This window comes from Leuresthes tenuis, unplaced genomic scaffold (assembly GCF_036924035.1).
Source record: "Leuresthes tenuis unplaced genomic scaffold, fLeuTen1.0.hap1 SCAF_9, whole genome shotgun sequence".
Taxonomy (NCBI): domain Eukaryota; kingdom Metazoa; phylum Chordata; class Actinopteri; order Atheriniformes; family Atherinopsidae; genus Leuresthes; species Leuresthes tenuis.
Window position 1 is genome coordinate 35,808,381 of NW_027325363.1, and position 12,312 is coordinate 35,820,692.

The 12,312-nt window shown below is 41.3% G+C and overlaps 1 protein-coding gene across 7 annotated transcripts in view; it reads left to right on the top strand.

Moving 5' to 3' along the window:
- The window catches only part of usp32 (ubiquitin specific peptidase 32), a 61,242-nt gene that overhangs the window by 36,151 nt on the left and 12,779 nt on the right, over window positions 1-12,312 (top strand). For 2 of the 7 annotated variants that reach the window (XM_072393164.1, XM_072393169.1), the window contains 12 exons: window positions 120-235; window positions 1,574-1,636; window positions 2,016-2,099; window positions 2,194-2,255; window positions 2,336-2,438; window positions 3,443-3,659; window positions 4,816-5,006; window positions 6,125-6,265; window positions 7,661-7,826; window positions 9,531-9,685; window positions 11,535-11,616; window positions 11,766-11,840. In XM_072393164.1, the coding sequence (XP_072249265.1) occupies window positions 120-235; window positions 1,574-1,636; window positions 2,016-2,099; window positions 2,194-2,255; window positions 2,336-2,438; window positions 3,443-3,659; window positions 4,816-5,006; window positions 6,125-6,265; window positions 7,661-7,826; window positions 9,531-9,685; window positions 11,535-11,616; window positions 11,766-11,840 (1,455 nt within the window). The remainder of the gene's footprint in view (window positions 1-119; window positions 236-1,573; window positions 1,637-2,015; window positions 2,100-2,193; window positions 2,256-2,335; window positions 2,439-3,442; window positions 3,660-4,815; window positions 5,007-6,124; window positions 6,266-7,660; window positions 7,827-9,530; window positions 9,686-11,534; window positions 11,617-11,765; window positions 11,841-12,312) is intronic. The other 5 variants (XM_072393167.1, XM_072393165.1, XM_072393166.1 and 2 more) reach the window with 5 other exon arrangements.

Consider the following 12,312-nt stretch of genomic DNA (forward strand, 5'->3'; position numbering starts at 1 on the left):
GGTATCAGAATGTGCACTTAAACACTGAAAGGCTATTGGTTTATCAGCAAATAGACCAAACAACGCAATGCATCATGATTGTGCCTCAGAGCAGTATTTACATCGTCTTTCTTTGCCAGTTTGCTTCAAGGTGTTTGATGTGGACCGTGATGGCGTTCTGTCTCGAGATGAACTCCATGAAATGGTCGTGGCCTTGCTGGAGGTGTGGAAGGACAATCGCACAGACACACTCCCTGTAAGTAACACACTGTGATTGTTAACAATAACCCCACCTTAGCATAGTTAACAAGTTTGTGTTAAACATCAAACTTTCCACGATCAAGACTCATATTCATGTGCTTCTCTTTCTGAGCTCAGAATGACATGAACATATTCACATTTTATCATTTCAAAAGTCTGCCAAGCTGTTTTATTCACGTGACAGTGGTCGGGGCTTTTCCCAGAGAGTGTGGAGTGCGATGGAGATATGGATGGTGATCATTCTTCATCACATTGTTCATGCTTTATTCGTTTTTGCCATACATTAACAGAAGGAGAAAAAATGTAGCTTAACATACCTAGCATACCTCAACTATCTTGGCTGAGCTTTCTGAACAGAAACTACAGCTGAATTACACATGAACACAGGGGGTTTTGAGGGGATAGTGTGCACAGGTCTGCAGTTTGTGTTCACACAAGCACATCGCAGTGGGAGGCTTTCTGCTGGAGATGCACTCTCCCAGCTTGAAATGTGAGGCAGGAGGTTGGGTGGATGGGTGTCTGGAGTCCACTGTAGGCAGCATGTGATGCACAAAAGATGGTGTGTAAATCACTGTGTTCCCTTTCCAATATGTTTGGAATAGCAGATAAGGCTCCTTGTTGTGTTGATACGAGCAGAGCATGAATCTGTGCACATCCACAGCAGAATGCAGCATACAGGTCAGCAGAAAGAACAAACTTTCACCATCATAAACACTCTCATGCAACGACAGCAAACACCTCAGAATATTTGCTGATGCAGTGCACTTTAGCAAATCATCACAGCCACTGATGTTCTGAAGATTTCACTCGGGAGGCTGGGTGGAAAGTCTATGCAGGAAATCTGGGGCAAATGTTATGAATATTTTTCTTCTCTCATGCCAATGCTCCATCCCCTGTAGAACAGTTCAGGACTCAAGTGAGTGTGTGAAAACCGCTTATTCTAGCAAACCTTGCAGGCTGCCCAGAGGTCTCTAAATGTTGTCTGTGTTCTTTCTGAATGAATATTTCAGCGCAGATCCAAGGTGTGTTTTTTAGAACTTTTACTTGGTTTAATTCTGAATTTTTATGGAAAAGCTAGGCTTACTGTTCACTTCTTATATTCATAGCTTGGATTAAATGTAATTCTGTCAGATGACATGGCTGCACAGCACAAGTGAAGATACAGCAGACATTGTCACATGAGCTGAATATGAAAAAATATTCGGGTTATGGTTTCACAGAAGAATACTCATGATTATCACCAAATTTTGGAAAGCAAGCTTTCTTTGCAACTATGATCAGGAGCAGCTAAGTGTGTGCTGCTTCCCTCTCATATATCTTGTTTCTGTTGCAGGAGCTGCACAGTAGCGTGTCAGACATAGTAGAGGGAATCCTGAAAATGCATGATACAACCAAGGTGGGACACAAACATCATTGATGGACAGTACTATGCAACATCCATACAGACATGCTTCCAAACAATGGGGCTGTGATAGCTTTTTTTTACTTTTTGTAATATTCAGTTATATTATTAGAGTAACTAAATTAAATCAGTGTTTGAATATAAAAAGCAGCTCGAGCTGCCATTTTCACACAGTTTTTCAAGTCACTGGACAGATCAGTTGTTGTAAGCGTGTTTTTTTACGATGTAGATTTTAGTTGTATCAATGTCTCCTGCCTCAGCATGTAATCCTTTACTGTAATGTTAAAATCAGGCCCAGGGTTTCACAGAAATGTTTGTTTGGAAAGAGTGTGTCTTAGTATGCTGACCTCTGTGTTGTTTGATTCCTCATTAGCTGGGTCACTTGACCCTTGAGGACTACCAGATCTGGAGCGTGAAGAGTGCTTTGGCCAATGAATTCTTAAACCTGCTCTTCCAGGTTAGTATACCCAGATTCTGTAATTGAATAACTGCTGGTATTGATACAGATACATCCCTATCACTGCGTTTTGTGTGTGTTTGCCTCGGTCCAGGTTTGCCACATAGTTTTGGGGCTCAGGCCTGCTACCCCTGAAGAGGAGGGGCAAATCATAAGGTGCTTGTCCTCTTCTCCTGTCTTTTCATTGTGTATACTGTAGGTGCTGTGCTAAGACCTAATGTCATGTGTGTGTGCAGGGGTTGGTTAGAGAGGGAGAGCAGACATGGGCTGCAGCCAAGCCAGAACTGGTTCCTTATCTCCATGCTGTGGTGGCAGCAGTGGAAAGACTACGTCAAATACGTAAGTACAACTCAGCGTTAATGCCAACCATTCTAAACTGGCATTGTGCTTTCTGTCTACAAGCTGAGTATCTGCATTGCTCTTATACATACAATAAATGTCTGTCTATAGAACGTCCAATATTAAAGATAAATACATAAATTAGATATGAGTATGATCGGCTCTTGAAGTTGATCCTCCAAATTGAATGCCGGTCTTCAGTCTGCACAACAACAGGAAAAGTGGCATCATTTTTTTTAACATTTGGAGTCCTGAGGTGGTATTAAGGTTTCTCATATGAGAAGCTGCACAACCAACACAACAAAACTGTTATTCCTTCTAGAGTTACAGTCTTTTCAGAGGAACACGTCATTTAGTGATTAAAAAATCATATCCAGCTAACAAACTCTGCATTGAAGGAAACAGCGAGCTGCAGGAGAAAATATTAATATATGGTCTGAAAGTAAGAAGAAGCTTCACCTTATGCAGTATCTCTATCTTTATCAGTATCTCTGCACCCTTATCAAGTACGTCTTGTGCATTTGGCTCAAATGTTGTGAAAAAACAAGTCACTGCTGCAGCAGTTGTCATAACCAAGGAGCAGAGAAGACTGCATTCTTTTTATTTATTTGATAACAGGATCTGTCAGATTCCTCTGAGCAGCTTATCAAAGGCTAGATTAACCTACCGCTGCTGTGTATCCGTTCATGTGACTGCTAAAGCTCAGACTTGTGAGGTGTTTAAAGTGATACATATATGTTTCCAGGTCTGACCCAGTCAGATTGCTGTTATGTAAAAGCACAAGCAGAGGTCATTCACATGTAACACCAACCCTTTCAGCAGCCTCCACATTGATGGACAGGAGGACATGTGTGAAAGGAGCTTTAGGTTGCCTTCATGCCAACTGCCAGTCAGTTAACCAGAGCAGGTTCATTTCTGCATTTTGCTCTCTATACGACAGTAGCAGTGACTGTCATGAAAGCCATCACCACATTAACCTCAACTATCACTTTAAACAATGACAGGGCAGTCCCTGCTGTTGTCTTCCTGTCCAGGAGCATAAGGGCATCGTAGTGGAACAGCCGTCCATCCTGAGCTCATTTAGAACCCCGATGGCTACGTCCACGGTCGAGCCCACTCCACCTGACAGACTTGGAGGTCTGGGGACCTCTGGCGCCGTCAGCCCTTCTGAGGAGAGGTCACCTGATGCTGTGTCCAGCGCCTCAGAGGCTACAGAAACTGGTCAGTCATCAGACATATCATGTCATCACAGTTATATCAGAATCCTTGTTGGTTTAAATAGATTTTTGCACTTACAGTCTCCTTTCAAAGTATGCTGTGTTGTGTTGTTGAGAGTTAAAAACGTTGATTTTGATTTGACAGTTGGCTTAAAAGGGTGAATGCAACTTCCAACTCCAACTTTGTAGTTGTAAGGAAACACAATGACTTTCAGTATTAACATGGCATTAAGTTGCTGTTATTGAAACCAAACACTTTTGGATAAAGTGAAGCCTCTCAACTCTTCTAGTTTGTTTTAATTTGAAAGCTTACACAAAAGCTGTGAACTGTTTGCAGGTTTCAAATCAACTCTTCTTGTTTTGGCAGACAGTGAGTTACCACCTTAAAATGGTGAAACTGTAATCTAAGAGTAAAGCCCTACATTTCCACAGTCATACTCCAACAGCTGCAGATAAGCCGCATGTTAACTGAAAATATGACAAGAATGGAAGGATTCCTCTCATCAAGACAGACTTTTACATGGATTTGTTTATGCCTGATATTGTAATGATGTTTTCACAGGTCTTGGTATGAAACTCAACCAGACATGGGCAGCTGATCTTAGATATCCTAAATCCGAAGTATTGATCTGAAAATCTGACCTCTTGTCTGTATGACATGAAATGGTCTCTAATTTATTTGTGCTTCGCAAGCATCCAAAAAGATCAAATAAGCGCCGTAATCAGTGCTGCACGACAGAGTGCTCATCAGCTGCACCATACTCTTTATTAAGATCTGGCCATTATTTGAATACTGTTGATTATTTTTAATCTCCAAATTTGATTAAGAACATTTCCCCTGGCTTTAACAGAAGCAGGCTTTTCTTTACTCATGTCATTTATGTCACAACTTCCTCTGAAATAGCAGCTTTCTCAATTAAATGAGTTTACTTCAAATGTGCCCCCATTAAAGAGATAAGTAGCTTGTTTTCTCAACAATAGAAGTTGCATTTTGCTTGATGCCCAAACTTTGGCAATACGTTAAAGCTTAGCTTAGTTTCCTTGACTATTGCATCCTAATTTGTCAATTTTAAGCAACATATTTCAACAACATTTTTGAGACTGTATGTTTTTGTGTGTTTGCTGTCCTCCTCCCTTCTTCACTCCGTCTGTCCTAGCAGCTCTGAGTCCTCAGGTAGCTCCCTCAGCTACAGAGAGCTGTTTTGCTCGTCAGCACAACGTATCAGACAACAACAATCAGTGTTTTTCTGGAGCCAATGGCCACCTCCCCTCCCAGCTGGCAGCACAAAGGCCCGGAGCCATTGACAACCAGTCTCTGGTCACAACCGATCCAATGAAGGCAAGGGCTGTTGTATGTGTCTGAGATTGAGTCTCAGTGTGTTTAGTTTATTTGCAGTACAAAGTCATTTTGATTGGACATGAAGTTTATGTGAAAGTTCAGAAAGAAATGGGCTATACAATTTCTGATTATTGTTACATCAGTCTCTAATGTTGCTGTTTTGAAGAAACTAAAACAGCTGATAAAACATGACATTTTTCAGAAAAACCGTCAACGCAAAAAGATGAATTCTACAATTTAGTTCTCAAAGTATCTGAACATTATTTAAAGAACCCACCCACTTCGGTGGCCTTTCCCTGGCTAAGCAACCGTGTTCTTACTCCAGCTTTATGCTTAGCTGCACGCTTTGCTGCTGATGATCCAATGTCACTGTCAGAGAGGGAGCGGCTAAATGTACTTCACACATTTGGCTCTCATATTAGACAAAGGGTAAAGGGTAATGTAGAAGTGCTTAGCTGTTCAGTTAGAGGGAAAGACAAATGGATATATAAGTGAATATTGACATCATTTTACCGTTTTATTGCTTATTTTTAGCAACGTGTGGGTGTAATAAGCTGCCTGTGGTTTGGGGCTTTATTTAGTTTCTTTGTTGACCGAATAATGTTACAGTTTCACATCAGAAAATCCACAAAGCCTGGTGGCTGATGATGTTTCACACGTCCAACAATCGTCCCGTCAGCATGTTTGTTTAACATCTGAGAACAGAGACAGCCTCAGAGAGGATTTCACTACTCATACAGTTCTCTGGTTTGCCATGCCAACCATGCACCAAATTACAGATGTTATCAAGGTTTTTGATAATAAATGAACACTTTAGTTTGTTTCTCCTCATAGCATGCGTTTCCTTGACAACATATAAAACAAAAGTGTGCACCTAGAGAATATGCAGTATTTGGCAGCTCAGGCCTGACAGAAGAAATGATTCCCATTTGAAAGATGCTCCTCTTTTGGCAGAAGCTTTCAGGGACCAGATGGTGCTTCCTTTTTGTTTTGTCTTATCTCTACTATTTACGAGAATGAATCACAGCATTAGGATGCTGTCTCTGACTATTACGTGTAATTCAGAATGACAGAATAGTGTCTTTTGTGCCCTTATTTAAATGCTGATATTTGTGCTGTCCCCCTTACAGGCCCCTACATTAACCATGGAGGGTGGTAGACTGAAGCGGTCTTTGCAGCTGGTGCCTGGTAGAGACTTTGAAACGGTGCCAGAGCCAGTGTGGCGGGCACTGTACCACTGGTACGGTGCCAATCTCAGCCTGCCACGACCGGTGAGTGAAAAGAGCACAGCCACTCAACAGCTAATTAAGCTCAATGTTACTGTGAGGCAGAGCTGAAGTATATGACAACTGTGGTCCTATCTTCAAATTCTACTGACAAAACATACCTGCGGTTGTACAGGGTTGACACAAGCCAGCGGTTCATCCAGAATAGCAAAATCATTTATTTGAAGGTAAAATTCATAAAACATGGCTTTCCATAAGTTTTTATAGAAGAAACTTCTACTTCTCAACTTATCTGTTCTCCAAGTTAGTTTACAGTCTCAAAGGCCAGCCTCAATTCTTCTTCAACACAACACAATTTCAATTTAGTAAATTAGAGTCCTACTTAGAGTAAAACAGACAATGAAACAGGGTCACCTGTAGGTTGAGCTACTTTGTGATTACCTGCTCGCTCCAGTGCGGTAGCGCATGTGTTCTCTCTCAGATCCCCTCTCATTCTGGACTGAACACAAACAGAATTTCTCACTGGTCTCACACCAGATTAAATGGGCACAATGAAAACTGGAAGCACAAAAAGGCAGTCCACAAACAAACAGAACACATCTCAGTTTAGCCATTGAGGAATGGGAATGTGACATTTCAGTTTGTTTGATGTTCTGATGTGGGGAAGATTGGTGTTACAGAATTCTCCAGATAAAAGCCAGTATTTGACACATTTAGTCATTAAAGTCATTTAATTTAGTAATTTAGTCATCAAAGTTTATTTTTAGTTTAGTTACTTTAGTTTACTTTTTATAAAGAAAAAATAGGACAGTTTCTGTTTAAGTGAAACTCTTTCTGATAATCTATTAGGGCTTACCTCAACAGGAAGGAAGCAAAGTTAAACAGGTTAAACCAGGAAAAAAGCCTAGTTCACCTTATTTTCTATCCACAGAAGCCCTGTCCACACGTTCTTTCAGTTTTTCTGATGGTTTCTGGGCTTTCGTTGCCTCATACTGTGTTGTCGAGTTGAGCAACAACTCACACTTCATCATCCATGCAAGTGTTTCTCGAGTAGTATGCTTAGGTTCATTGTTCTGCTTGAAGGTGAACCTCCATCCCAGTCTCAAATCTCTCACAGCATGATGCTGCCACCACCCTGCTTCCCTGGTGTTTTGGGGGAGATGAGAAGCGTTGGTTTTGCATCAGATATAGCGTTTTGCTTGATGGCCAAAACATTCAAGTTTTAATCATCTGACCAGACAAATAATATATATTCTTGTATTTCATCACGGTTTAAATGGTAAAGTTTCAGTTAAAGACTTGAACTCTCTATCAAAGGTCTGTTTCTAAAGTCTTTCTACTTTTGCTTTTGACATAGCATATCTTTATCTCTAATGATCCAGAATAAGTTAATTTCTGTTAAGTGTGACAATCGTCTGTTTTTTCTTTGCATTTCTGCAGGTAATCATGGAAAGCAAGACAGGCCAAGCAGAGCTAGAGCTCTTCCCCCGCTACCTCCTCTTCCTCCGCCAGCAGCCAGCCACACGCACTCCCCAGTCCAATATCTGGGTCAATATGGGTATGACCAGCCTGCGAATGTTCCCACCGTATTTACCCCCACCAAGAGGTAATGTAAGCCTGCAGCAAGATTGGAGCAAGCCGTCGACCAATGCTTCACTGAAAATTCCCGCATCCCCCACTTTTAATCTTCCTCGAATAGACTGATCCACCCCAGGCAGCGCTCTGGGGCTATGAAGGGAAAAGACTAATCATTGTAAAAGTTTAATAATTCAGACCTTTTTTTTCCATTTTTACAGCTTGAAAACACAGTTCGACAGTGATGGCATTGCATTACGTGAAAGAATCTGGGCGTAATTTCAGCCAATCATGGAGACGCTCATGCTTCTGTGACGGACATATTTAATTATTCACATACCCAATCTAATGTCCTGTGTTCCTTCCCTTTTGAGCCACTTCCAAGTGGCATAAGAAAATTGTCCAGGGATAAATCTCCATAATTTAGATTGATCATTGAAGCGTTACAATAATTACAACAATAATTTCCTCCCATTTCAAAGTAATAAGCCAAGAGAGAACTGCATTTGTTTCAAGAGGAAACATTGTTGACTGTAGGGGAATTCATTGCTGCCACTGGTGGAAAGACCAGATTTATTGTCTGTATGAGTAGAAAGGTCATTTAACTGTGGATAGAATTAGTTATCAGCATGCCTTCCTTGTGACTTCAAGGACAGCTATGGAGTTACAATGACTAAGAGTAAAAGAAATGCACCTAGATCATCCCTGTTGTTTCCAGCATTTTCTCAAGTAGTCACTTAAGTTTTGAGCTCCAACTGCAGAGGTTTAAACAAGTTCGTGTTAAAGTCAGTCCTGAATGTCTGCATTCTGAAGCTGTTTACAGCAACTATGCATATTACCCTGAAAACTCCAGTCCTTGCTGTTATGGTGAGTTTCATCAGCTCACACTCTCACTATACTCATGATATCACAGCGTCACTTCTCTACCATGAAGAGTAAAGACAGAGGGAGAAAGAATGATGTGTTTGCAGGTGGCTTCAGGGTTAGGGAGGAGACTATATATAGACCAAGTCTCACCAGAGGCTTCATTTCACTCTTGTGTTTAATTTTCTTGCTGATAAATTTTCAAACTGATGTTATGAAAATTGATAGTGAAAATGCTTCAGGCATTCAGTAGAGACTGTAATCACGTTGGGGATGCTCGGTCTGACATCAGCAGTGTGCATGGCAGTGTGAGCCCAAACAAAGTCACCAGATCAGGTTTCTGCCCCAGTGCAGCTTTGGCTTCTGTTGTGACCCACCCGGCCTCAGCAGCAGCATGTCACTGCTGGGCACTGCCCCTCAGGAAAAATGTCTTATGAAGATCTCCTCTTCCACAGGATGAACAAATATATGTTCATGGTATAATTAAAAAACAAAGCTGTGTTGATGGAAAAAAATCTGTAATTTTACTATCAAACGAATGAATAACAGAACTAATATTGATGAAACTGTATTTGATTTTATCCATGCTGAGTCCTAAATCCTTTGAGTTGATTGACCAATCAAGTCTGCGCTGATTGACCAAAGAGCCCTTTTCTTGCTGCTTTCTTACAACTAATCCTCAGTCAGCACATTGCTGTTATTGGTATGAATCAGTTGTTTGCTCCTGTGTGTTTGTGCTGGAGATGAAAGGTGTGGTTATACATCCCAGCTGAGGAAGTATGAAAACCTTTAACTGAATTCAGTTCAAGCTGAGATAAAACATTTTAAACTGTGTTCTGGTCAGTATATAAATGTTCCTGTTCTTTGGCAGGTAATGTGCCATCTCCCAACGCTCCTCTAAAGAGGATGCTGGCTTATACCGGCTGCTTCAGCCGTATGGCCACCATCAAGGACATCCACGTCTACCTGTCGCAGAGGCTCCGCATCAAGGAAGAGGACATGAGGCTCTGGCTCTACAACAGCGAGGTGAGATGCAAAGAAGTCTCAACACCTTTCATTCCTTTCATACTTTGCTGTAATATAAGATCTTGTTGTGTGATATGCTTATCCATCTTTGGGCTCTCATGAGATATCAGGTATTTGCCAGCCAATATTAAATATAGTACCTCATGAGGATAACAACATTGGAGGATGGTTGTACTAGATGCACTGATGATTCAGTTTGATATTTGATACTTTGTGCAGCTGGTCCATTGGCACTGAATGTTCTTTAGCCAAGACGCTTCCCAAAAACGCTGGGATGACGTGCCACAATTTTTATTTTGCTTTCAGTTTAGGAGATTCTGCTACTCTAGTGCACCACTCTGTGGTTGCTTAAAGTTTTATATTTAAACTTTAAGATTAAGATCAGATTTTATTGTCATGCATACATACATGCACACGAAATTTGTCCTCCGCTTTTAAGCCATCCAGGTTGGCACCTGATGACACACACATGCACAGGTCAGACACTCATGGAGACAGCTGCCATACACTGGAGCGGTGGGCAGCCATTCACAGCGGCAGAGGAGCAAGAATAGGCAGAGTTTCACTGGATAAATCATTTTAGTCATTACTTGCGACTCAGTGAAATGGTGCTAGTGCTCTGCTACTATTTTCTATTTTCATTTTCCAGTCTTAGATGTTACTGGGTTGAAATTTCAGGGCAGGTGGTTGTATAACCAAAAAATAGTGCACATGCATGAGGACTATAAAGATGTTTTCACACGTGAACACCGGAGATGTTCAGGAAAAATGTATGGACAATTTGTTCGATGTAGTCTTTTTCCACAATTTGGGTTCACACAAGCGCATCACCTGTTGCAGCAAGGAGCCTCCCAGTAAAGCCTCTCTCCTGGCTGTAAAAGCAAGCGAGACAGTGGTGGAATCAGGTGTCTCGAGCCTGCGAGGCAGAAATAATGCTGTGTTTTCTTTACATGTTGAGAATAGAAAGCGAGACTCCTTATTGTGTTGATGCAGGTTAGTAGTAAGGAGAAACTCTCACCAGCACACACACACACACACACACGCACACACACACACACGCACACACACACACACACACACACACACACACACACACACACACACACACACACACACACACACAGTCACTCACAAAGCGGCCACAAATGCTCTGGAATATTTGCTCACATGTTCATACATTGTCTCACCTGATGATCCAAACATATTACTGGGCTGGGCTGGGCTGGGCCGGGCCGGGCTGGGCTGGGCCGGGCCGGGCCGGGCCAGGCTGGGTGAAACATCTCTGCAAGAAGTCCGGAGCAAATGTAGTGAACATTTGCATCCTCACATGCTACCACTCAGGAACATCTTTGAAACAACTGAGGACTCTAACTCAAAGATGAAATTTATTAGATAACTGCGCCCTCTCAGTTTTGTTTTTTTGATGAGGTTAAGGCACAAAAGTAGCTAGATTGGGGTCCATTTCCACATAGTTCTTTTTTTCTGGCAAGAAAGTGCTGGCTCAGGAGTTCTTTCTGTTGGTGTTTCTTCAAAAGAGTGCTCTGACCCAGTGCTTTTTGTATTTTGTTTCTATGGCAACAACATTTCGACATGTTAAGGGTTAACAAGAACATGTTGCAAGATGACAACTCTGTTTCCGGAAAAGTTTCACATTAAAAGCAGGATGCAGTGACCACGTTGAGCCTGAATTGAATTGACAATCACTAAAAGACAACTAGTCATGTTTGAATTAGGAAAAGTTTGTTTTAGTAGTGCAGTGCTAAGAAATCGAAAGTTATAATGAAATGTTTTAAATTTAAGGAAGACTTCTTGCAGTTTCAGCACGCGTCCTCCACTTTATGTCCTTTAGAACTACCTCACCCTCCTTGATGATGAAGACCACACACTGGAAAGCCTGAAGATCCAAGACGAGCAGCAGCTAGTTATTGAGGGTATGAAATGTCACCCCAATTCTGTTCTTAATCTCTACACTCAGAGTGGTTTGGTGGGCAATGACTGATATTTTAATGGATAAGAGGTCATTGTGAATAATGGTGTTAGAGGATGAATGAATTAATGAAAGCTCTCTCCTGTTCCACAGTCAGAAACAAAGACATGAGCTGGCCTGAAGAAATGTCTTTTATCGCCAACAGTAGTAAAATGGACAGACACAAAGGTAGGCTGCATGAGCAGTTCTGACACAGTTCACATGCTGTGATGGGTGGAAATGAATGATTACAGACGGATGTAGCATTTAAGGGGAATGTTTCAGTGATGATACAGTCACTGAAGCATGAGAGGCAAATGAAAAACAAGGATTTTCTACGAATATGGGATTCTAAAAGTAGTATGTTGGTGTGTAAAATGCAGTACTAATCTTTTGTTTTGGCTCAGAGATGGTAATTTCTATTGAGCACAATTGGTTTCTCGATACGCTAACTATTCTCCATACATTTTCAATTTGTGCACATAAAACCAGTGGAAATGCTGAACATTTCGACAAACAATAGTCAGTGGAGAAGGATATTGATTTATAGAAAAATAGAAAAAACAAAGTGACACTAGACTGAAATCCCGCAACCATGGCACTTATACATCTATTTAATTAGGAATGTAGGAGTGTGTCCTGCTTCTCCTTTGATATTGTT